The sequence below is a fragment of the Homarus americanus genome, unplaced genomic scaffold (assembly GCF_018991925.1).
Source record: "Homarus americanus isolate GMGI-L3 unplaced genomic scaffold, GMGI_Hamer_2.0 scaffold45469, whole genome shotgun sequence".
Classification (NCBI taxonomy): Eukaryota; Metazoa; Arthropoda; class Malacostraca; order Decapoda; family Nephropidae; genus Homarus; species Homarus americanus.
In genome coordinates this window covers 70,001-97,190 of record NW_024743834.1, presented here as the reverse complement: position 1 = coordinate 97,190, position 27,190 = coordinate 70,001, and the positions used below count along the sequence as shown (strand labels likewise).

The 27,190-nt window shown below is 45.1% G+C and overlaps 1 protein-coding gene across 3 annotated transcripts in view; it reads right to left on the bottom strand.

Moving 5' to 3' along the window:
- Positions 1-24,868: 24,868 nt before the first annotated feature.
- The window catches only part of LOC121877552 (lachesin-like), a 32,307-nt gene continuing 29,985 nt past the window's right edge, over positions 24,869-27,190 (bottom strand). For all 3 annotated transcript variants that reach the window (XM_042383345.1, XM_042383347.1, XM_042383346.1), the window contains one exon: positions 24,869-27,076. In XM_042383345.1, coding sequence (XP_042239279.1) covers positions 26,901-27,076 — 176 coding nt within the window. In that variant the 3' untranslated portion in view covers positions 24,869-26,900. The remainder of the gene's footprint in view (positions 27,077-27,190) is intronic.

Below are 27,190 nucleotides of genomic sequence, written 5' to 3'. Positions count from 1 at the left end.
CTTACTCTCTACATTTTACTTCAAATGCACTTTTCGTTATGCAAATCTGTAATAGCTGACGAAAAGACGCCTTACCTGGTGTGTAAAATGCTGATTAGAATTACCTGTGATAATTAGCAATCTATAACGCCGCCCTGCGAGTTTAAGCGTTTTGAAAGGTGTTTTAATGAGAATATGTGAATAGAAGCCATAAAAACATGTTCATTTCTTTTCTTTTTGTGTATTTAGTTTTGGTTTAACACATCCAAATGCTCAACAATCGGAAGCAAAATACATATAAATATTAAACTGATAATTGAACAGATATTGTATATTGTAAATTTATTGCATTTGACTACATTTATACCTATAATTATGTATAAATTTCAGCCCAGTTCTTTGCTTACTACATCTGCCAAAATTTTCTTTTCATTGATTTTATTTTGTAAATTGACTTAAGATCATCCCTCTACAGACACCTGCAATTGTCTACTAGGTACCCCTGTACAATAACACCAGAAGCATCTGGCAAGTGTCACAAGTAAATACAGTATAAATATTATAAAGGGGCTTACTAAAGCCTAAGGAAGGAAGGATGTTCCTTTAACACATTATCAATATTATTTACATAGTATCTGGCCAGTTTGGGGAGGATCATCGTGTCAAAGTCAGGGAGTCGTGGAGTGGTGGTCCAGCAGGCGTCACGGAAGCGTTGTGTGTGGGGACATCTTAGGAGGTAGTGGATAAGGGTGCTGCTGTCGGGTCTTCTGCATAATGCACAAGAGCGTTGCTCAGGGGATGCGGGGATACCAATCTCCCAAGCAAAGTCATACCCAATGATGATACGGGCAGCAATCACGTCCCCTTTTCCGCGATCCTTTCCCATAGACATACGAGAGGTCAGGAAGTTTACTTAGGACATCGTACCAGGTGGGCGGGGAGTCCAGGGGGATGGCTGCTTCCCGAGCTTCTCTCTGTTTGAGGCGTATTTGGGTCCTAAGCTGTAAAAGTGTTCGAGGAACAACGTAGTCAGGTGTGTAGCACATGTAATTAACAATCCCTTATCATCAACACAGTGAATTTAAGTTAATCTAAGTATGTTGTGTTCAGATGAGTAAAAATATGGCGTGATCAAGTTCCTCTAAGTGTAATCATTACGTGACATTAACCCGTAACAACACATGCAGCTGTTCAGGGACGGGAAGATCCACACAGGTGTGGCTGAGAACAGGTGTGGCTGACGACTTCACTAATGATTATGAATCACTTGAGGTTATGAGTCACTGGAAGCCATGAGTCATTTGAAGCCATGAGTCATTTGAAGCCATAATTCATTTCAAACCATAAGTCATTTCAAACCAAGAGTCATTTCAAGCCACGAGTCACTTGAAGCCGCGAGTCACTTGAAGCCGCGAGTCACTTGAAGCCATGAGTCATTTGAAGCCATAATTCATTTCAAACGAAGAGTCATTTCAAGCCACGAGTCACTTGAAGCCGCGAGTCACTTGAAGCCATGAGTCACTTGAAGCCACGAGTCATTTGAAGCCATGAGTCACTTGAAACCACGAGTCACTTGAAGCCATGAGTCACTTAAAACATCAAAGAGCATGTACCATCTTTAACCCTTTGACTATGATGACTTAACCCTTTGACTACTATGAGTTAACCCCTTCAGTACTCAAGGGGTTAATCTCATAGGGAATTATAGTTGTTGGGAAACTTAATTACAAATTTTATGGTATATTCTAAGATGTTTATTATTATTATTATTATTATTATTATTATTATTATTAGTATTATTATTAGTATTAGTATTAGTAGTAGTAGTAGTAGTAGTAGTAGTAGTAGTAGTAGTAGTAGTATTAAAGGGGAATAGAAAGGTGTATGAGACCGTACTGCAGGGAAGAGACCAGGTGTGTTGTGTTTATCTACCTGGATATGTCATTCCCCGCACCTGCCAGCTGATTAATAACACGACGCTACTCTGGCTGATGATTTTATTTGGTATTTATCACGTACAATAAAATGCATATACAGGAGTAAATAAAATAATCATATAATAAAGTTCATATTAAAGAACTACAAGAATAGTAAAAAAAATATATATATATATATATAAATATTCTTATTGTCGTCCTTGAAAAAAAAAATGGTAACATAACAAGATAAGGAAAGACAACAGCTGATAATATTAAACAAATGACTATGTTTGTATGTGTATAAATGTAGACTTTTTTATTCTCACATAAGTACACACACACACACATACATGCAAGATTATTCTCTCCCCTTCCTACTCCACATATCAAGAAGCGCTCAACACACTGACCCTTTCGACTCTCACTGACCATCACCACGACCTCATCTGCAAATTTGGTAAGAAGCTTCTACACCATCCCCGACACCGGCTCCTACTACCACCTGAGATCCCTAGTCCGAGAATTGCTGTTCGACACCACAACCGCATCCAGCCCATACGTGCACGAACTGATCGCTATAAGAACAGCCCAGTCCCAACCATTGTAAAAATTATCAATAACTTGTAATAAACCAGTGTATTCACTCCCAGTAAACACTACTCCTTGCACTGTCACTATGTTGAAATGAACTGTAGTTTGAGCTTTTCCCCTTCTAGTTATTATATGTCTTATTTGTGTCACTTATGTTACTTGTATATTATTTGTAATTCGTAACCCATTCCCCAAATAAGTAACTGTATATTTTCAGCCTTCTGGCTGCCAAGCTCTTTCAATAAGCCGTTAATTATTATTATTATTATTATTATTATTATTATTATTATTATTATTATTACACACAGGAGGTGGTGTTGGTGGTGTTGGTGGTGTTCGTTGTTGTTAATATTGTAGTTGTCGTAAGTTGTTGCTACTTCACCAATCAATTCGTCCCCTCACCCCTCCCATAACTTCATATCTTCCTCAATAGCCATCCCACACCCTCCTCACCCTCACACCGTCCTCATCCCCTCCTCACCCACCATCCCTTCCCTATGTTAATTGAGAGATTTTACTGCTGAAGATACCTGACGATGACGTTACCTGAGGCACCTGTCCGATAATCAGTCGAGTAGGTAATGAAAAAAAAAGATAATAATCACCTTAGAATATCATAAATGCATACATGACTGACATATAAATAATTATAAAGAAAGCTTAAAATTAACGTGAAAATAATTAAATTAAAATTACCTGACGAAAACAATTGGTCCATTAGGCAGGTATTTTAGAGAGAATGTACTTTTTTTTTAATGGGTGACTCAAGAAAGTTGAACTTAACGGTGATGTATCTGTGCACGAATCTTTTTTTGTTTTTGTTTTTTGGACCCTGTATGTCTCTACGTGTTTCTAAAGTTATGAATGTACGTTATTTTATATGTAAGTCACAATGTGTACGCTACAACATCGTATTTATTGTCAACTTTATAGGAAGAACAACAGCGGGAAACATAACTAGGAAGTGGATATTATATAGTAAGTTCTATCAACACGAAACAATCTTTCTTTCCTCCATCTAAATCAATCAGAGCACCGTCCTCATATCTGAGGGTTGGTGACCACAGTCCTCCACTCTAAACGTTTTCGGGCTGTTTTTACCAAACCTCCAAGGTTTGGTAACTCTCTGGGGACCCAGTTTTTAATTTAATTCATCCATCCCAGTCTCTGCCTTCCCCTGGCCCTCATAACCTCAACTTTGCCCATTAATTAGTTAAACCCTTAAATTCCAATTCCGAGAGAAAACTATATTTCGGTCGAAAAATTACTAAGGCGTAAGGCTTACATTTTTGGCGGTGGCCCAAAATTGGATCTTGTTGAAAATTTCAGTATAGGTAGCCTACTCCTGATAATGCTAATTCCAAATCTATGGTCCACAAATCGATTGCAGGGTAATTAGTGGTCATAATGACGTTTGGAAGATTTTAATGATTATTTTCTTTTCAATTCTGATTACTCGCCAACTGTGGGTTTCCGAGGTGCGCTTTTTTTATTCTTGAAGTTCTTAATATTTATGTTATTATCCCCGCATTCCACCAAAGTATCTCATTTTATTTTTCTGTACATATCAAGTAATCCTCTTGAAGTTTTTACTTATCATAGCATTTTTTTCATTTGTTTTCATGTCAGTGTAGCTTTTTCTTGGCATTCCCCTATAACACTACATTTCAAAGTCCTCCAACCTCTTCTGTTGTCTGTTGAAAGTGTCCACGCATATGACCCATACAACAGTTGTTGTCATAAAAAGCCTTCCAACAGCTTTTTAATCAGATTAAATTTAATAACTCTATTCATTATGTCTAGACTTTTTGCTTGATGGTTTTAAAGAATGAATATATTACTATTACAGAAATTATATGAACAATTAAATAGAAACACCATACATGTATGTAGTTTTCTATGTTAATTATATATAGAAAACGATTGGATGAGTAACTAAACTAATCTTCGATACTTTGGGATACGACACGCTATCTCTCTTGTTACGAGTTTCCTCCATTAGTTTCTGTTCTTTGTATAAAATTCGTTGTTTTGGATGGTGTGTGGGTGTCTCGGGCAGCCTCGCTCACTACTCGCCCACACCAACTTATTTAAATATTAACTTTGTTTATTACATTGTATTAGGTTTTATTGTATTGTTTTATTATATTAGGTTTGTACATATAGGTTAGATAAGTGGATATATAGGTTAGATAAGCGGAATTAATGTCAGTAGGGTAATTTATATAAAGTTTATGTTTTAGCCAATCAGGATATGTTACGTTAGTATTTGGCGGTAGAGAGGTGACGGTAGTCAGTCTAGGTACAGCTGTCTTTAAGTTAAGTAGCATACCCTCTGGTGTTTTGGGAGTTGGCATTTGACTATTGTGAATTTTTTTGCTTGATATTGATTTTGTGTGATCTTGTGAACCTTCAGTCCGTACTCAGCCATTTCCAAACATCTTGTCGTATTATTATTATTTTTTATTCTATGTACATAATTATATGGTGGTGGGAATAAGTTAATAAATGTTCATATTTTTATTGACTTGTTTAGGCTTGGATCTGTTAAATTGACCTTTGTTGGGAGGACTTGGGATTAAGAAAATAATGATAACTTGATATATTTGAAAGACTTGAATAATTTTTGTTTATGTAACGATCTAGGGTCGTAACACTATTGTATATACATACTGTATTTCATTGCTATGTTAAGTTTGTGGATACAATATGCTCTAAAATTATTTAATCCTATGAATAAATTATTATTTTTTTCTTAAATAAAATTGTTAATTCCAAACTTTGCTGCAGTGTTGTTGTTAATATTGCGTTTGTTTGTGTTTTTTGTGCTTGTTCTATTACTTTCTTTTGATTCCCCAAAGAGGAGACATATGAGAGAGAAAAGGAGAGAAAGACGATTAGTGAGAGAGATAATGTCGAATTAGCAAAGAGAAGATAGAAGGAAGGAAGGTAGAAGTGAGAAAAGGAGGATTATTAACGTGCAACAAATTTATTGACAAAGCTTAGAGTACAGTTTGCCTATTCTGAGTAATTCAGTCAGGTCTTGACACTGAGGGTGCTATCACTTCTCACTGCCACGCAGGACAGTGGTTCATACACAAAAAATTACATTTTATTCATTAACAGTATATGTAGGTCAGATAGTCAGATTCATGTGGGTGATATCACTGTTCACTGCCACGCAGGACAGTGGTTCATATACATTAGGAGTGGTATGCTAAATGAGGTCTAATCAGTGTGGGCTAGCAAATTTTGGATAAACAGCATGAATGTCCTCAAGCACCCCTGATTCAATGTAATAATTACAAAGTTTATGATACAATAAGCCAGGTGGCCTGAAGTCTTTGACAGTGTCACATTCAATAATATAGTGTTCAAGTGTATGCTTTAAAGGTTTTTCACAAAGTTTACATGCTGAGTGTTCCGGTATGGGTACAGCGTCACTAACTTGCCAGATGTGTCTGTATCCGAGCCTAATTCTGGCCACGACTACATCACATTGTCTAGTTCTGTCCTTATGTTGGCCATACCGCTACCTTTTGTCACAAAATTTTTCATCTTTAGTAATGCTACAACTGCCAGGTCTCTCTGCATTTCTCATTTCTTCTAGATCAGAATTCATGAACCTGACGAATGTTTTTCAAGTACAGCATTGGACAGGCCAAGGTCACGGTCAACATTTTCTTTCTTACATGCCTCATTAGCCGGTCTATCAGCACGGTCATGATACCCAATTCCAACAAGGGACGGAATCCACATAAATTCACTACGAAAGTTGTTCTCATTGGCAGTTATCACATTTATTTTAATATCACAGACAACTTTAAACATAGAACCTGACAGGCTATTCATTGATTTCAAAGCACTTTGAGAGTCACAGAATATCACCCCACCTCCATTTTCTTTAAGGTAGTCTGTGGCTAAGTAGATTCCAGTTAGTTCAGTTTGTGTTGTGCTGGCCCAGTCGTTCGGCCTTTGCTTGTTTGACACTCTCATCTTCTTTTCTTTATATATTACAATTGCACAGCCTGTTCTACCTGTGTTTGTCTGCACAGAACCACCAGTTAAAGCATAACATTCACTTGATTTAAAACTCCCTATGTGTCTGTTAATAGTTTCTTGTGTAATTCATCTCACCACATAGGTGTTTAACATTTGCTTACTACTAACAGGAGTGCAATTAATTGGAACTGATATATACAGTCAAGGGGAAATATCATTAATGGGTTCGTCTGGGGTGATTGGGACATTCAGTTTCAAGAGATCTGCAACACCTTTATGAAGCCACGCCCCAAAGAGAGTCTTTTGTTGAAGGTTAGCGAATTAGTCGGGATTACTTAAATAGAACATCAACTCAGTTTGAGCTGTAGTTTGGAGACCATTGTTCTTCAAAACTTTGACATAAAACATGGAATTAAGTAGAGCTATTCTCTCGGATAAGGAGGGCAGTCCGAGCTCTTTCCTAATGTTTACAATTCTGGTTGATTTGGGGCATCCTAGAATGATGCCCATGGCTTCATTTTGTACTACATCAAGGCTGTTGAGTTGTTTAGAGGGAATGGGTACAAGATGGAGAGCATGATAGTCAACTACAGATCGAATGAAGTGAAGATAGAAAGTACGAGCATAGGTGATTTTAATTCCATAGCTCTTACCAACAAGGGTTCTGAGAGGTTTAATGCACTGCAATAGTTTGGCACGAAGGTTACCGACGAAGTTCGCATCATTCACATTAATTCGAAGATATTTATAAGAGCTGCATAGTTCCAAGGGCATGCTGTCAATGCTAAAGTCAAGAGGCAGAGGGTTAGCAGGATGAGGATTGAGGACCCTCGTCTTGTCAACAGATTTTATGAGACTACATTCCACAGTTCTCTGAGTAAATACATCCAGCAAGGCTTGAAGCCTGGGCATGGTCTGTGTCATAATGCAGATATCATCAGCAAACCATATTACAGCCTCGTTTGGCTGTACTGGAATGTCAGAAATAAGCTTGTGCATCAGTATATTAAAGAGCATAGGACTTAACACTCCTCCCTGGTGCGTGCCAAGCTCAATGCTCTCATTCTGGTACTTTTGACTCTCCTAAGCAGAACATTGGCATACCTGTTGGACAGATAACCCTTTATCCATGTCAGTAAGTTACCTTGCTTGCCAAAATTAGCTACTGTAGTTGCTCAAGTATGATGTCTCTATAAGCCACATCAAAGGCTGATTTAAAGTCTATGAATGCAAAGAAGGACTAGGAATAACATTTGACAAGGGAGGAGGGAGGAAAAAGGAGATGAGGAAGAGGGGAAACGAGGAGGGAAAAGGAGGACTCAGAAGGAGAGAGGAAAATGGGGGGATGAGAGGGAGGGAGGAAGGGAAATACGGAAAAGGAGATAGAAAGAAAAGATGAGAGGAAAGAAGATGCATGGAGGATCAAATGAGAAGCAGAGAGGATAAAAAGGGGAATATGTAGAGAGAAAATAAGAATGGAAGCAAGAAAAGAGCATAATGAGGAAACGAGAACTGAAAATAGATGTAGAGGAAAAAAAGATAAGATAGATAAGGAGATAATGAAAGAAGAAAAGGAGGGTGAGAAGAGAAGGAAAAGAAGAAAAGGAATGAAGAAATGAAATTGAAAAGAGAAGGAATACAGAAAAAGGGGACATGAGAGAGAGAGAGAGAGAGAGAGAGAGGGGGGGGAGTATAGTGTGAAGGGGGGACGGCATGTACACAGCCCCTCTGTACCTCGGTCACGTGGTTCCAGGGTTGACCAATCACACTACAACTGATGTTTTGACGGCAGTGTGGGGGGAGTTACCCAATATCCTCGCTGGCTGGAGGTGCATCCCAACCAGCTCTTAAGCATGACACTACCTACTTCCCTCCCTCCCTCCCTCCCTCCCTCCCTCCCTCTCTATAGGCTGAGATGGCCTCAAGGTCTGGTCACAGCTCCTCGGCTATGCATCTCTCACCTTCGGGGACACTCATTGATTTACCCTCACTGTGTTGTGTTCCGTTGTGTTATATTGTGTTGTATTGTGTTGTGTTGTTTTGTGCTGTGTTGTGTTGTGTTTTTCGAAATAGATTTCCACATTATCATCATCATTATTAGTAGTAGCTGTAGTAGTAATATTTATTCAGTAAAATCATTATATAAGTTTACAATTGGTTTATCAGGTATATAGATTATGCAGGCATACAATTCACCATATGTATAGACAATGTAGGTATACGGTATAGTCGGTATACAATAGACCGAGAAAGTATACAGTTTTCAATGTACTTAAACAGTTCAGGTTTACAGTAAACAGTAATGCAATAGGACCAAGGATAACCGACAAAGGCATCAGGTGTTTATATTCACAGTCCTTTACTGAGGCTACGTTACTAAGCGCTTACAGGACAGGAGTAAAAGTGAACGACTTTAATCACTATAACAAATATTACAGTATGCTACGACTCCCCTAAGTTGACGGATCACTTCATCACTATAACGATTTATGGTTAATAATGACAAACTCATTCTCTTCTCTTACTGTAGGTTCATCTGTTATGTATTTATGTATGGGCAGAACAGGAGGGAGGTGGTGAAGGGGGGGGGGGTGAAGGGGGAAGAGAGGTGCTGAAGGGATTGATTTTGATTTTGCCGCTTACAGCGGCTACTTTATTGTGCACCCCACACTCATCCTGTGAGCGGTAGCGCAAAAGGATTACAGAGTAGAGTTTACAACTGGTCATAATAATTAACCCCCGTTGTCAGGATATTATGGCACTGAATGTTACACAGTATTTCAATTACATTATTTGTTTAGTTCTATACATAAAGGGTAACTTATTCACAAATGCGTGAGTACAGGCGTGTGAGGCATTGCGTATTTGGTTCTGTACATGAGAACTGATATAGTTATTAAGTGCAAAAAAGTGGATACAATCTTAATATGTCGGCTATCTTGCCATTAGAGATGAAATGTTGTGCCATTTCACACACAGTGTGCTTGGACCTGTCCCTAAAAGGTTCTATCTTCACACAGTCGAGGACGTAATATAAAGTGTGTGGCCATATGTCTGGCCACACACTTTACATTTAGTTTTGTTTACATCTGCTTGAGGAACATACTGCCAAAGGTACATATATCCTAACCTTAATCTAGCGGTTACAACATCTTGTAATCTAGTGATCTTGTTACTTGCTCCATATACATGGAAGGGAGCAGTAGAAGCAGGAGAGGGGCAATAGGGGTAGCAGAGAGGCAATGGGAGTAGGAGTGGGCAGGAGGGACCAGTAGGAGTAGTAGAGGGGCAGTGGGAGAAGAGAGGCTGAAGAGGGGGCAAGAGGGGCAAATGGAGGCAAGAGAGTCCAGTAGGTGCAGGGGTAGAGGGGTAATAGGGGCAGTAGAGGGGTAGGGCAGCAGGGTAATAGGGGCAGTAGAGGGCAACAGGGGCAGTAGGGGCTAGGGGTAGTAGAGGGCAGCAGCGGTAGGAGAGGTGAGAGGGGGGCAGGGAGGGGGGGTCAATCGGGAGTCAATGATCTAGCCCAGGGCGACGACACTCCTGGGAAATCTGGCTCCCGGAGCACCGCCCATGGTGATGCTGTGCCGCTGTGTCATGACGGCCGCTACTCATAATGCTGTGTTACTGTGGCCACCCTCTCGTGTGTTACTGTGACCACCCTCTCATGTGTTACTGTGGCCACCCTCTCATGTGTTACTGTGGCCACCCTCTCATGTGTTACTGTGACCACCCTCTCATGTGTTACTGTGACCACCCTCTCATGTGTTACTGTGACCACCCTTTCATGTGTTACTGTGGCCACCCTCTAATGTATTACTGTGGCCACCCTCTCATGATACTTTGTTGCTGTGAGGTAGAGTCACTGGTATGGGAGGTCAATGGTAATGACACGAGTCTTATTATAGGTGTTAATGGTTAATAAAAGATGTGAAGGAGTGTGCTAATGGTATAGAAGGTCATTAACGAGCGACTAATGGTCCCACGTGTTATTATGAGTAATGGTGATGGATTAATGGAAACAAAAGGTGACTGTCTCGGTGTGAGGTGTAACGCGTTATGACTAGGGACGTTTCAATGGGTGCATATAGGTGTTAATGGTGGTTTAATATGTCAGCTAATGGAGTTTGTACGTTTTATAATTATAACCACCAGGTAACATCTAATTAAACCCCCTTGCAATAAACCACAAAGTATTTTAAAAACGGGAAAAATTACTCAGTACCTCATGTACCAAAAAAAAAAAAAAGTAAAAAAAAAATAGGAAGAATTTTTTTGATATCGACGAATATTGACTTGGTAAAAATTTGCTTTGGAAGGAAGAATAGAAGACTGAGCGTGACCGGCCTACAGAACGCGACTTTGTGAGGTGGTTCCAATATTCTTGAGTGGACTGTAAACAAACAGAGGTGAGGTGGTGGTGGTGGTGGCGGCTCCCGAGGTACAGCTAGGAGGAGGAGGAAGAGAAGAAGAAGATGAAGAAGAAGAAGAAGAAGAAGAAGAAGAAGAAGAAGAAGAAGAAGAGAAGAAGAAGAAAAAGAGAAAGAAGGACAACGACGACGACAACAACAGCAACAACAACAACAACAACAACAACGACAACAACAAAAACAACGAAGAAGGGGTCATGGTAGTAGTAGTAGTAGTAGTAGTAGTAGTAGTAGAAGTAGTAGTAGCGATGGTGGCGCCTCCTGCGGTTAAAAATTGAAATTTCTTGGTTTATTGTCGCGATAAAATGTTCCCGGATTCTCCCCTCAACACTGAGAGCCAAGACGTCCCCTGGTGTGTGTGTGTGTGTGTGTGTGTGTGTGTGTGTGTGTGTGTGTGTTTCAGTCAACCAATCAATCAATCAACGAGTCAATGAATCACCCCACCAGTCAATCAAGCAATCAACCAGTCAACCTATCAAGCAACCAGTCTGTCAGTCGCACAGTCATTCAATCAATCAATCAACCAGTCAATCAACCAAGCAATCAACCAATCAATCAACCAAACAATCAACTCACCAAACAGAGGACCACTATCCAACACATTTCCTTGGAGTGAGTATCAGTAGGAACGTGTACATAGTAAAAGATGATGTCTGCTCTACTCCCTCTCCCCTCCCTCTCCCCCTCCCTCTCCCCTCTCCCCCTCCCCTCTTCTCCCCTTCCTTACCCCCTCTCCTACTCCCCCCCTCCCCCTACATATCAACGACAATTACAAGTTGACAAAGCGAGGGAGGATGGCCACACAAGCGAGCTTCACCGTGTTCTCGACCAGCACAATGGAGGGAATCAGAGGTCGTTTGCATATAGCTGGGGGGGTCGTAAGGCAGCAGGCCGGAAGTGGAGCCCAGTTACGACCAGCAGAAGAGCCTCAACCACCAGACCATCTGCATAAGTAACCCCCCCCCCCCCCCTCCCTTTCTGTTTTGTGTGTGGAGGGATGTGTGGGGAGGGATGTGTGTGTGTGTGTGTGTGTGCGTGTGTGTGTGTGTGTGTGTGTGTGTGTGTGGTGGGGTTTGTGTATCTCTAATTCACAAACACAACAAAAGACAGGTTAAAATAGGTTACTTAGCTTAGATTAATTAAGATTGTGTTAGATTAGATTAAATTAAGTTAGAATTAAGGAGGTTTAAAGCTCAGGTGAAATCAGGTAAGGAGGTGAATATTCAGGTGATCCTTAAGGTCATCTGTGGCAGCTACCTGTGGGACTTGTTGAGACCACTGTCCTTCACTCTCGCTTCCCGCCACGAAACAAACACCAACACAAAAGCAAAATCGCAGGTGACGAGTAATTAGGGTTGTCAAACGAAGTAAAATATTCCACAAGGCTAGTTATCGTACACTAGGGTTGTCGTCCACTGGGGTTGTCGTCCACTTGTGTTGTCGTCCACTAGGGTTGTCGTCCACTGGGGTTGTCGTCCACTAGTGTTGTCGTCCACTAGGGTTGTCGTCCACTGGGGTTGTCGTCCACTAGTGTTGTCGTCCACTAGGGTTGTCGTCCACTAGGGTTGTCGTCCACCGGGTTATCGTCCACTAGAGCTTTCGTCCTCAAGGCTGTCGTCCACTAGGTTTTCGTCCACTAGGTTGTCGTCCGCTAGGGTTATCGTCTTCTAGAGCTGTCGTCCACTAGGTTGTCATTCTCAAAGCTGTCGTCAGCCAGAATTGTCGTCCACTAGATGTCGTCCACTAGGGTTGTCGTCCACTAGGCTGTCGTCCTCAGAGTTGTCCAATAGGGTTGTCGTCTACTAGGGCTGTCGTCCACTAGGGTTTTCGGCCACTAGGCTGTCGTCCGTTAGACCTTGTCGTCCACTGGAGCTGTCGTCCACTGGCGTTTCGTCCTCTAGGTTGTCGTCCTCTAGGCTTGTCGTCCACAAGGGTTGTCGTCCACTAGGTTGTCGTCCACTAGGGTTGTCGTCCACTAGGTTGTCGTCTCAGAGTTGTCGTCTAATAGGGTTGTCGTCTACTAGGCTGTCGTCCACTAGGGTTGGCCACTAGGCTGTCGTCCGTTAGACCTGTCGTTCACTGGAGCTGTTCACCAGGGTTGTCGTCCTCTAGGGTTGTCGTCCCTAGGGTTGTCGTCCACTAGGGTTTTCGGCCACTAGCTGTCGTCCGTTAGACCTGTCGTTCACTGGAGCTGTCGACCACTAGGGTTTCTGACCTCTGGGGCTGTCGTCCACTAGGGTTGTCGTCCTCTAGGTTGTCGTCCTCTAGGTCGTCGTCCTGTCCACTAGGCTGTCGTCCACTAGGGTTGTCGTCCACTAGGTTGTCGTCCTCTAGAGTTGTCGTCTAATAGGGCTTGTCGTCTACTAGGGTTTTCGTCCACTAGGGTTTTCGTCCACTAGGGCTGTCGTCCGTTGACCTGTCGTTCACTGGAGCTGTCGTCCACTAGGTTGTCGTCCTGAGTTGTCGTCCTGGTTGTCGTCCACTAGGGTTGTCGTCCTCTAGAGCTTGTCCACTAGGGTTGTCGTCCTCTATGGGTTGTCGTCCTCTAGAGCTGTCGTCCTCTATTTTGTCGTCCTCAGGGTTGTCGTCCTCTAGGGTTGTCGTCCCAGAGCTGTCGACCATCAGGGTTTGACCCTAGGTTGTCGTCCCTAGGTTGTCGTCCCCTGTGGTTGTCGTCCCTAGGGTTGTCGTCCACTAGGGTTGTCGTCCTAGAGCTGTCGTCCACTAGGTTGTCGTCCGCGAGGCTGTTGTCCACTAGGTTGTCGTCCTCTAGGTTGTCGTCCTCAGGGTTGTCGTCCCCTAGGGTTGTCGTCCTCTAGAGCTGTCGTCCACTAGAGCTGTCGACCACTAGGTTGTCCTCTAGGGCTGTCGTCCCTAGGTCGTCGTCCCTAGGGTTGTCGTCCTCTAGGGTCGTCGTCCTCTAGGGTTGTCGTCCTCTAGGGCTGTCGTCCTCTAGGGTTGTCTCGTCCACTAGAGCTTGTCGTCCACTAGGGTTTTCGACCCCAGGGTTGTCGTCCCTCTAGAGCTGTCGTCCACTAGAGCTGTCGTCCACTAGGTTTGACCCTAGGGTTGTCGTCCTCTAGGGTTGTCGTCCACTAGAGCTGTCGACCACTAGGGTTTTCGACCCTTAGGGTTGTCATCCCCTAGGGTTGTCGTCCTCTAGGGCTGTCGTCCTCTAGGGTTGTCGTCCACTAGAGCTGTCGTCCACTCAGGGTTTTCGACCCTAGGGTTGTCGTCCTCTAGAGCTGTCGTCCACTAGAGCTGTCGTCCACTAGGGTTTTGACCCTAGGGTTGTCGTCCCTAGGGTTGTCGTCCACAGTGCTCTGACCACTAGGGTTTTCGACCCTAGGTTGTCGTCCTCTAGGGTTGTCGTCCACTAGAGCTGTCGACCACTAGAGCTGTCGTCCACTAGGGTTTTCTGGACCCTAGCTGTCGTCCTTAGGCTGTCGTCCTAGAGCTGTCGACCACTAGGGTTTCTTGACCTAGGGCTGTCGTCCCCTAGAGCTGTCGTCCACTAGAGCTGTCGTCCACTAGGGTTTTCGACCCTAGGGTTGTCGTCCTAGAGCTGTCGACCACTAGAGCTGTCGTCCACTAGGGTTTTCGACCTCTAGGGTTGTCGTCCTCTAGGGTTGTCGTCCACTAGAGCTGTCGACCACTATTTCGACCCTAGGGTTGTCGTCCTCTGGGGTTGTCGTCCCATAGGGTTGTCGTCCTAGGGTCGTCGTCTCTGTCGTCCTCTCAGGGTTGTCGTCCACTAGAGCTGTCGTCCACTAGAGCTGTCGTCCACTAGGCGTGTCCAATAGGGTTGTCGTCCCTAGGTCGTCGTCCTCTAGGTCGTCGTCCTCTAGGGTTGTCGTCCACTAGAGCTGTCGTCCACTAGGAGCTGTCGTCCACTAGGGTTGTCGTCCAATAGGGTTGTCGTCCTCTGGGGTTGTCGTCCAGGGTTGTCGTCCCTAGGGCTGTCGTCCACTGGGGTTGTCGTCCACAGGGCTGTCGCCCACTAGGGTTGTCGTCCGCGAGGGCTGTCGTCCACTAGGGTTGCCGTCCGCGAGGCTGCTGTCCACTAGGGTTGTCGTCCACGAGGGCTGTTGCCCACTAGGGTTGTGGTCCACTAGGCTGTCGTCCGCAGGGCTGTTGTCCGCGAGGGCTGTTGTCCACTAGGGTTGTCGGCCGCGAGGCTGTCGTCAACTAGGCTGTCGTCCCATGAGGCCGGGTCCACTAGGATTGGTCCGCGAGGGCTGTTGCCCACTAGGGTTGTGGTCCACTGGGTTGTCGTCCGCGAGGGCTGTTGTCCAGTAGGGCTGTTGTCCACGGGTTGTCGTCCGCGAGGGCTGTTGTCCGCGAGGGCTGTTGTCCAGGGGTTGTCGTCCGCGGGGGCTGTTGTCCGCGAGGGCTGTTTCCCACTAGGGTTGTCGTCCGCGAGGGCTGTCGTCCGCGAGGGCTGTTGTCCACTAGGTTGTCGTCCGCGAGCTGTCGTCCGCGAGGCTGTTGCCCACTAGGGTTGTCGTCCGCGAGGGCTGTCGTCCGCGAGGGCTGTGCCCACTAGGTTGTCGTCCGCGAGGCTGCTGTCCACTAGGCTGTGGTCCACTAGGGTTGTCGTCCGCGAGGGCCTGTTGTCACTAGGTTGTCGTCCGCGAGGGTTGTCGTCCACTAGGGTTGTCGTCCACTAGGGTTGTCGTCCGTAGGATTGTCGTCCACTAGGGTTGTCGTCCACTAGGGTTGTCGTCCGCGAGGGTTGTCGTCCACTAGGGTTGTCGTCCACTAGGTTGTCGTCCACTAGGGTTGTTGTCACTAGGGTTGTCGTCCGCGAGGGCTGTTGTCACTAGGGTTGTCGTCCACTAGGGTTGTCGTCCGCGAGGGCTGTTGCACACTAGGGTTGTCGTCCACTAGGGTTGTCGTCACGAGGGCTGTTGTCCACTAGGGTTGTCGTCCACTAGGGTTGTCGTCCGCTAGGGTTGTCGTCCACTAGGGTTGTCGTCCGCGGGCTGTTGTCCACTAGGGCTGTCGTCCGCGAGGGCTGTTGCCCACTAGGGTTGTCGTCCACTAGGGTTGTCGTCCGCGAGGGCTGTTGTCCACTAGGGTTGTCGTCACTAGGGTTGTCGTCCACCGAGGCTGTTGTCCACTAGGGTTTGTCGTCCACTGGGTTGTCGTCCGCGAGGGCTGTTGCACACTAGGGTTGTCGTCCACTAGGGTTGTCGTCCGCGAGGGCTGTCGTCCACTAGGTTGTCGTCCACTAGGGTTGTCGTCCGCTAGGGTTGTCGTCCACTAGGGTTGTCGTCCCTAGGGTTGTCGTCCACTAGGGTTGTCGTCCACGAGGGCTGTTGTCACTAGGGTTTGTCGTCCACTAGGCTGTCGTCCACTAGGGCTGTCGTCCACTAGGCTGTAATCCACTAGGGTTTCGTCCACTAGGGTTGTCGTCCACTAGGGTTGTCGTCCACTACCGCTGTTCTTCACTAGGGCTGTCGTCCACGAGGGCTGTCGTCACTAGGGTTGTCGTCCGCTAGGGTTGTCGTCCACCAGGGTTGTCGTCCACTAGGGTTGTCGTCCACGAGGTTTGTCGTCCACTACCGCTGTCTTCCACTAGGGCTGTCGTCCACGAGGGCTGTCGTCCACTAGGGTTGTCGTCACTAGGCTGTAATCCACTAGGGTTTCTCGTCCACTAGGGTTGTCGTCCACTAGGGTTGTCGTCCACTAGGGTTGTCGTCCACTACCGCTGTCTTCCACTAGGGTTGTCGTCCACGAGGGCTGTCGTCCACTAGGGTTGTGTCGTCCACTAAGGTTGTCGTCCACTAGGGGTGTCGTCCACTAGAGCTGTAATCCACTAGGGTTTTCGTCCACTAGGGTTGTCGTCCACTAGGGTTGTCGTCCACCACCGCTGTCTTCTACTAGGGCTGTCGTCCACGGGGCTGTCGTCCACTAGAGCTGTAATCCACTAGGTTGTCGTCCACTAGGGTTGTCGTCCACTAGGGTTGTCGTCCACTAGGGCTGTAATCCACTAGGGTTGTCGTCCACTAGGGTTGTCGTCCACTAGGGTTGTCGTCCACTAGGGTTGGTGTCCACTAGGGCTGTCGTCCACTAGAGCTGTAATCCCTAGGGTTTTCGTCCACTAGGGTTGTCGTCCACTAGGGTTGTCGTCCACTAGGGTTGTCGTGCACTACCGCTGTCTTCCTAGAGCTGTCGTCCACGAGGGCTGTCGTCCACTATGGTTGTCGCCCGCTAGGGTTCGTCCACTAGGGTTGTCGTTCACTAGGGTTGTTGTCCACTAGAGCAGTCGTCCACTAGAGCTGCAATCCACTAAAGCAGTCGTCCACTAGGATTGTCGTCCACTAGGGTTGTCCTCCACTAGGGCTGTCGTCCACTAGAGCAGTCCCACTGAGCAGTCGTCCACTAGGCGTTGTCGTCCACTAGAGCTGTCCACTAGGGTTGTCGTCTTCTAGGCTGTCGTCCACTAGGGTTGTCGTCCACGAGGGCTGTCTTCCACTAGGGCTGTCGTCCACTAGGGTTGTCGTCCACTAGAGCAGTCGTCCACTAGGGTTGTCGTCCACTAGGGCTGTCGTCCACTAGGCGTTGTCGTCCACTAGGGTTGTCGTCCACTAGGCGTTGTCGTCCACTAGGGCTGTCGGGGACTAGGGCCATTAGCAGTAGAGCTGTTACTGTCATGTGTACATAGTGTGGTGAGAAAGTTAAAATACCCAACTAACTCATCAGAGAGAAGTGCGATATGGGAGCATGGAGAGAGAGAGAGAGAGAGAGAGAGAGAGAGAGAGAGAGAGAGATTTGAGAGGGGGTCTAGATCATAACTATTTTGCACCTGAGCTACGGTGTGTGTGTGTGTGTGTGTGTGTGTGTGTGTGTGTGTGTGTTTGTGTGTGTGTTCGTCGAGAGAAGCTGTATCCCGGCCTGTTTTATGTGTGGAGGCGGGATGTGACCAAGACGCCCGCTCATACATGTAAATGACCCCCAGATTTGACACCCAACGCGGCCTTTGACCTACGCCTGCCCCCTCCCTCCATCCCTCCCTCCTTCTCGCCCCCACTTTCTTGACCATATTCTTTTGGGACGGCCCGCGACACTACACGTATTGTGCCGATAATATGTGTCCCTGCGTACTGGGGGCGAGGTGGTGGTGCTGGTGGTGGTAGGGTTGAGGGTGTGGTGGTGCTGGGGATGTGGTGGTGGTGGTGGTGAGGATGCGGTGTTGGGGGTGAGGGTCTGGGAGTGAGGAGTGAGGGTGTGGTGGTGGTAGTGAAGGAGGGTGTGGTGGTGGTTAAGGAGGGTGTGGTGTTGGTGAAGGAGTGTGTGGTGGTGGTGGTGGTGGTGATGGTGTTATGGTGCTGTGGGTGTGGTTTTGGAGATGGTAGTGGTAGGGAGTGGGGGCGTGGTGGTGGTGGTGGTAAGGCAGAAAGGCTCATTGAGGACAGAAGATGATGTGAGATGTGAGGGGGAGTGAGGGAAGGTAGGAAGAATTGTTTGTTGGGGAGAAGGAGAAGTGAGGGAGGGAGTTGTTTGTCATGGTGGGAGGAGCCTTGTTGGAGGAGGAGCTATGTTAGGGTAAGAAGGAGCAATGTTAAGAGTGGGAGGAGTTATGTTGTAGTGGGAGGAGCCATGTTGTTGTGGGAGGAGCAACGTCGAAGTAGGCGGGAACGAGTGTAATCACCATAACGTAATAATAATAATAATAATAATAATAATAATAATAATAATAATAATAATAATAATAATAATAATAATAATAATAATAATAATAATAATAAAACTCAATTACAAGACAGAGAAACACAAAGGCTTTTATTTATAGTTTCCAGTACAAATCCCCCATGTAGTTGTTATATGTTGTTTTATGTTGATAAACCCGTCCACTTGGCCATGAAGAAGCAGGGTGGCCATCTCTTAAACCATGCTCTATGCTTCCTCCTGCCACGGGCTGAGACATAGGGGGAAAACTCCTGTCCTCAGCCCTGTGCTTCATTTACATACAGTTGATTCACTTTGTCTGTTTACATGTTACTAATTCGTTGGTTTATTTAGATGGGCGTGCTGCATTGAGTCATCTGATGGGGTGAATCCTTGAATGAAGCTTTGACTCATTTGATTCATCTGTTCATTGTATACACAGATAGTAACCATTTTTTCCCTTTTTTTAACAACCATTAATAACTAATTTCCTGTAAAGACTATTAAGTTCTTTTCCCTTTGCAATGGTTATTTCCCCTGCTCTTAGTAATGGTTAAACCTGTTCTCTCTCTCTCTCTCTCTCTCTCTCTTGCAGCTTTTAACACCTTCTCCCTTGAATCCATCTACTCCCCCCTCTTTCTAGTGACCATTACATCCATCCCTTAGCAACAATTAACACCCTCTCAGTACCCATTAGCAACCTACACCTCAGAACCCATTAACACCCTCCTCAGAACCCATTAACACCCTCTCAGTACCCATTAATTTCTCCCACAGAACCCATTAACACCCTCTCAGTACCTATTAACACCCCTCTATAACCCATTAACACCCTCCCCAGTACCCATTAACACCCCTCCCCATAACCCATTAACACCCCCTCCCTCAGTACCCATTAACACTCTCCTTGAACCCACTAACACCCTCCCCACAGAACCTAGCTAACACCCCCTCCCTCAGAACCTATTAACACCCCTCCTCAGAACCCATTAACACCCCTCCCCTCAGTACCCATTAACACCCCTTCCCCTTATAACCCATTAGCTCGACCCCTCATTCTGATGAATATTTAGTCGCCTTGGCCACATTTCCTCTCCCCTCTTTGCTGCTCACCAATTTTGTTTCCCCTCTGTCTGTAAGTCTGTCTCACTTCCTCTCTCTCTCTCTATGTATCACTTCTTTATAGTCCCCCTCTTTCTCCTCTTTTACTTCTTCTCTTCCTTTCACACTATTCATTATTTACTTTCTATGTGTCCTTGTTTCCTCCTTCCTTGTCTTTTATTCCTTCAATATTTTACTTTCTTTTGTTTTCTCTCATTTCATGTCTCCTTTTTTGGCGGGGTTTATATTTTCATTTCTTATCCAGTTTCTTGTTTTGATTATCTCTTTTAATAGTTCCTCTCTTTCGTGTTTATAGATTTTCGTTTTCTTAGTTGTGTTGATTAATTTTTATATAAACAAGCACGAGATTAGAAGAGCAACCCCACCCACTCCCCCTTCTCCACCCCCCACCCCCCTTTCCCCCACCCACCCACTCCCCCTTCTACACTCCCCTTTCTCCCACCCACCCCCAGTCTCCCTCTCCCCACCCTCCTCTGAGTACAAGCCATCAACAACTTTATTACCTCTTTCCATAAAGCTGAAATTGGCACCATAAATGACCCTCTAGGGAGCTGGTGCAACACGACAGCTGGTTCGTCAACAACACTGCCCCGCCAGATATGATGTTCTCACAGCTGGTTATGCAAGAGAGGAAAGGAGGGGAGGGGAGGGGAGGGGGTGAGAGGGTCGGGGGAGTGAGAGGGTTGGGGGAGTGAGAGGGGTGGGAGGGTGAGGGGAGAGGGAGATGGAGTAGTGGGTGATGTTCAGAGTACAGTAGATTAGATATCGTGAATTCAGTCTATATCAAGTTGTAATCGCTGAAGGTGTTGTCTGCTTACTGCTGCTGATCACTGCTTCTCGTAGTCCTGTCTCTCTGCTGCTTTACTTCTGCTCTGTGTTTATGGTTCAGAATATTTACTCCACTTAAATTAATGGAGTAAATACCCACTCTTATCTGACCTAACTATACCTAACACCTGCCGAGGAAAGCACCTATTACCTGCCTCCCTCCCTCCCTCCCTCTGCATCGTCTGGTAGCGTCAGCATTAGTCAGGAGCGTTGTCAGCCCTTGTTTCAGCATTCTCTACCCAAGGTAACCAAACAACTGACTCAATTTTATTCCTTTATTAAAACATCAAGTAGATATATTATGTATCTCACGTAATTTATTCTGGCTAATATATTCCATAGCTAATAATAGGGAGGGGGAGGGGGGGTGGGGGAGGGGTGAGAGGGTGCCGGGGTAGGATGAGGGAGGAGGGAAGGGTGGAGTGGGGTGTGAGGATGAAGCTGGAGGGGTGTTAGTGGGGGGGGGGGAGTAGGGTGGGTGTGGGAGAGTGTAAGGGATACATACATACATACATACATACATACATACATACATACATACATACATACATACAATCGCTACACAGGCAGGATATGTAAACGTGAATATGAGGTGGAGAGACGCTGATATGGTCCGGGGTCAAGTATTCATGACCAGGATTGACTCTACGACAGCCAGGGAGGCGAGGCAGTACTTCTAGGAGAGGCAGACCATCCAGTGTCTTGTAGGAGGCATTGACCACTACACTACACTACTTTCAGATTTACACCATAAACGTTTTCTCTCTCCAAATAACAAACATCCTTACGACCTCGCTAGTCAGTATTGGGTATAATAGGTTAAGTATAAGGAGAAATGTATACAGTAGGATTGTAGGATTTAAAAGATATCCCATCAGTGGTATCTTACGGGTAATCCTTCAAGCTGCCATTGAAGGTTGTGAGGAGGCTGAAGGCTTGTAAGATATATCCTACTAGATCACTTACAGGCTGTAGGATCTTCCCCACTGTTGTTATCCTTCGGCCATAAATCCTAGTAGAGGGTTCATTATCCTTCAGGGCGCCTATTGTAGGTAATAAGGAGTCTGTGGGAGCGTAAGGAAACTCCTGCAGAAGTTGGTCCTCAGGGACCTGGACGAGCCGGGTCCTCCACGGCCTTGTACTTCACTCCAACTTGGAGGTAAGGAAGACAAGTGCTACTCCAAGGATTCTCCAAGCTCAGGTGTCCTCTCTCTCAACACCACCCAGTATCAAGGACAAAAAACACAATTGTCTTTATCAACATTTTATTGTAAACAGATTGAGAAGATCATGATGCGTAATATAGCTTCGTACACAGGATATGGTGAAGTATGTTAGTACAGTGAGAGGACCAGATAAACAGGACTTTTCTGGGGGACTTACTGGGGGAAGGAAGAGGGGGGAAGGTGAGTTCCTTTGTGGTGGAGGGGGGGGGAGAGTGTGGGTTCCTTCTTGGGGGGAGGAGAGAGTGTTGGTTCCTTCGTGGTGGAGGAGGGGAGAGTGTTGGTTCCTTCGTGGTGGAGGAGGGGAGAGTGGTTTCCTTCGTAGGGATGGGGAGGGTGAGGGTTCTTCTGGTCTCTCCTACAAGAAGGGGGAAAAGGGACCAGTTCTCGGTGTGTGTGTCTCCTACGGGTTTCGGCAGATAGGTTACTCACAGCTGTTGGGATGACCAGCTGATTACTAGTAAACAAAAGAGGCAGGTGTGTAGACCTCGGAAATAAGAAAATGTGGATATCTGCTGTGTACATATGTGATCCTTAACGTTAAACACACCTGCGCACACACAGACATCTGTTGTTAATTGTAGAAACAGATGCATCCTACACCTGCATACTGTTTAAAATGGATCTGTTCATTTTAAACATCTGCCCTTTCTCGTGGATGGCATTACAGAGACACCACACCTGCACACAGACGACAAATGATAACCACAGAAGATCTTAAACATCTATAATCTCTGGTAAACACTACACCTGTTCTTTCCTCTTTTATTGACAACATCTGTTCTAGAGATTCACAGGTGTTGTCAGCATTTAAAGACCACCAATAATTAGTCTTTCGATGTTGTTCTTCGTTAATGAAAACATCATCATATAAACATCCACCAGAACACAACATCTCCCCCGAGGACGATATACATATATATATATACTATATATATTAGAATCAAAACATTGGCACATGGGATCATATACATTGGATCAAATATACATATGGTTATTATACATTCATCTGTTTTATCACACTGTAGGGAGTTGACATGAGAAAGAAACACGTCTATGATCACCTCTCTTCCCTGGCTAACACTGTTACCACACCGGGGGAGGAAGTGGTGAAGGAAAGGGTAACACTATGGATGTGGCAACACTAATATTTCCCTAAATATAAATCCCATTCTGATATAGAGGTGAATAATACCTAGATACTGTATGAAGCAACATGGTCTCTTTAATATTTTTTCATACATAAAACAGCTGAGACCATCATTGTATTTATTGTATGTACAGAAAAGTATATATTTTTTTTAATTAGTAAGGTCCGGTTATTGCACTGTACAATCACCATTTGTGATATAACGGACACCTCGTTTATCCGTACATTTTCTGTTGGGCATTCGTGATTCACCGGACACCATGTATATCCGGATTATTTCTATTCAATACCCATTCCTTATAAACTGGAAAATTCGTTTAACCGGACATTTTCTATCTGTAACCACTCATATTACATCGAACACTTCTTCGTTTACCGGACTTTTCTATCTATAAACCGGACAGTTCAAAAAGCCAACAGCAAACACCTCATTTATGCGTGTCTAATATCTATTTATGAACCGGATATGTCAAAAATGCACACACACACACACACACACACACACACACACACACACACACACAGTTTGTTTTCCGGACACCACACGGAAACGGGTATCCATTAAACCGGACAGCATATATAACATTGATTAATTCGAACATAATACAAGTTCACTTCATTAACCGAAAACCTTGATCAGTGTGTGTGTGTGTGTGTGTGTGTGTGTGTGTGTGTGTGTGTGTGTGTGTGTGTGTGTGTGTGTGTGTGTGTGTGTGTGTAAGGGATAGATGGATGTCTGTATATATGTATGTATAAACGTGTGTGTATACTTGTGTGTGTATGTGTCTGTATAGAATAGAGATATGATGGTTGGACGTAGACTTGCATATGTATGTATGTATGTATGTATGTATGTATGTATGTATGTATGTATGTATGTATGTATGTATGTATTTATGTATGTATGTATGTATGTATGACCGTGAAAATACAAGGAAATACAGACCAAAAACAGCCATTGAAAATAATACATCACACGCCTATACACACCCAGGCCACACCCTATCATCGCATACACTTGGGCCACATCCTGTCATATCCCACACCTGGGCCACATCCCCATATCCCACACCTTGGCACATCCCCCACATATCCCACACCTGGGCCACATCCCGCCACATATCCCACACCTTGGCCACATCCCGCCATATCCCAGCACCTGGCCACATCCCGCCATATCCACACCCACCCACATCCCGTCATATCCACACCTACCATCCCATATATCCCACACCTTGGCTATATCCCGTCATATCCACACGTGGGCCATCCCGCCATATCCCACACCTTGGCCACATCCCGCCATATCCCACACCTGGGCCACATCCCGCCATATCCCACACCTGGCCACATCCCGCCATATCCCACACACCTGTGCCACATCCCGTCATATCCCCACACCTGGGCCACATCCCACATATCCCACACCTTGGCACATCCCGGCCATATCCCCACACCTTGGCCACATCCCGTCATATCCCACACCTGGCCACATCCCGCCATATCCACACCTGGCCACACATCCCGTCATATCCCACACGTGGCCACATCCCGCCATATCCCACACCTGGCCACATCCCGCCATATCCCACACCTGGGCCACATCCCGACATATCCCACACCTTGGCCACATCCCGCCATATCCCACACCTGGGCCACATCCCGCCATATCCCCCACCTTGGCCACATCCTGTCATATCCTACACCTGTGCCACATCCCGTCATATCCCACACCTGGGCCACATCCCGCCATATCCCACACCTTGGCCACATCCCGCCATATCCCACACCTTGGCCACATCCTGTCATATTCTACACCTTGGCCACATCCTACATTATACAAAACATTATATTCATCTATCCTATAATCTGTTAAATACGAAAAAATATATAATTATGAAACATATTCTTCCATGTGAAATTATATTGTTTGAAGGTATAATTAAAGACAAATTATATGTACTCGTATGTCGATATAATCTTAAGCAAGGTCAAATTATATGTTTGTTATATTCACATTAGATAATTATACCATATTATAATACTGGTGTGGAAATAAAAATAATTGGTGTTAGTAATTATATAATGCCTTCATATTTCTAATGGAAGGAATTATTACATATATAAACCTCATTAACCTCAAGGTGTATAAAGGTAATTATCATCAAGGTAATTAAAGTTATTTATATTCCAAGTAATTAAAGGCAATTGACTCTTAAGGTAAAGTAAAGTCATTATTTCCCAAGTAATTAAAAATAGTAATATAATGTGTTTTCCTCCCAAAGGTAATTAAAATTATATCTTAAAGGTAATTAAAAGTAATTATCCCCCATGTAATTAATGGTACTCACATCCTTATATATTACTAATAAAAAAAATCAATTAAAACATGTAATTCAACTAAAAACAAAACAAACTCTGTATTTTGGCTCTGTGTGTGTGTGTGAGAGAGAGAGAGAGAGAGAGAGAGAGAGAGAGAGAGAGAGAGAGAGAGAGAGAGAGAGAGACCCGTCACTGGCCAAAACACACAACTTCCTCCGAGCTACACAGACGCTGGCACGGTTATGGATGGTCCGCGGTATCTCACTGTTGGTCACGGATGGTCCGGCGCGTCTTGGAATGTTCCTCTGTGGTCTAGAATGGTCTTACACGGTCATAGATGGTCTACAATGGCCTGGGAAGATCTCACAGTAGTCACAAATGGCCTAAATTGGTCTGGGGGTGGTCTTACGCGGTCATAATGGTTTAGGAAGAGTTTAAAACCACTGTGTACGTCAACCCATAAATCCAAACTGATATGCATAAAACAGGCAAATTGGAGAAACTTTCATAATTGTGTTTTATTAATCCAGGTGTGTTAATTATTTATTTCATGTTTGTCTGTCAGGAGGAGGAAGACGAAGTAGAGGGGGAGGAGGGGAGGGGGAGGAGGAAGAGGGGAGGGGAGAGGGGGGAGGAGGAAGAGGGTTATATGATGATGATAAGAAATAAAGTTGGAAATATGTGGAATGTTCCTCCTAGACACACACACACACACACACACACACACACACACTCAACATGAGGTATACAGTATATAGTGAAGATGTATTATGTTCCTACAGTGACGTCAAGGAGAGTGTATAAGAGAATGCTGAGGTTAAACTTTCACCAATAAGAAGGTGGACAATTTTTCAGCCATTAGAAAGTGGGCAAGTTTTCACCATTGCTGACGTGAGAGAAAGAGGAGGGGGGGGGAAGAGAAAAGAAAGCATGGGAGAATAAAGAGAGGGAGAAGAAAGCGCAAAGGATAAGGAAAGAGGTGACACAACAAAGAATAAAGGCATGGCAAAGAGAGGAAGAAGGGACACAGGGAGGGAGAGAAGAGTGTAGTGATAATCATGGAGACAGAAGAGGGAGGACAAAGAGAAAGATAATAAAGGAGACATGAGGAAAGGGAGGCGATAACTAGTGCTGGATGAAGAGACAGAGGGAGGAAGAAGAAGCGAAGGGTAGATAGAGGTTAATGGTAATAAAGGAAACACAAGGCAAGGGAGGAGGTAGGTGGTGCTCGACCTGCTCCTCTTGGCTACAGGTGAGTCACAGAGCTACTGGATTACCTAAGTTAATTACATCTAAGAATGATATAGGGCTGTATCACAAACACGTATGGTTGGCAGAGAGTACGAGTTGTCTGGCAGCGTTACGGTCTTCCACATGACGGTACACACTCTTGATAGTAGTTACACAGCCGTAGTTACACACCCAAACATTTATTAGTACCGTAGACAGCCAACTAGGTACACGCCTTAGCATGTTGGTGTAGCGGTACGTGTCAGCTGATAGACCGTGACACAGGTGGTTGTAGTGGCACGTACCAACTGCCAGACACGGACACGTAGCAGGGACAGCAAAAACACATGTCCCCATACTGGTTCAACACAAGGTTCGACGCCTATCACATATCACAACACTGGCCCTGTGTGACCCCCCCTCCTCCTCAGCGTTACTCCCTAGCCACCAGGAGGCCAGTGAGTAAGGAGCACAGGCTGATGAGGATGACGTTGAGGATGGAGGTGTGGATACTTGAGATGGCTGACGAAGGATGGTTATGAAGGGAAGGAAAGGAACCAAACTGCATCCCCGACGTGTTGTGGTCCTCCTCTTCCTCCTCTTCCGGATCTGGGGAAACAAAAGACACACAAAAAATGAGCATCAGAAAAAGAAAAAAGATGGAAGAGGAAGATATTTTGTTTTTTCGTTATTTACTTTGTCTCATTAGTTATTCAGTATCTA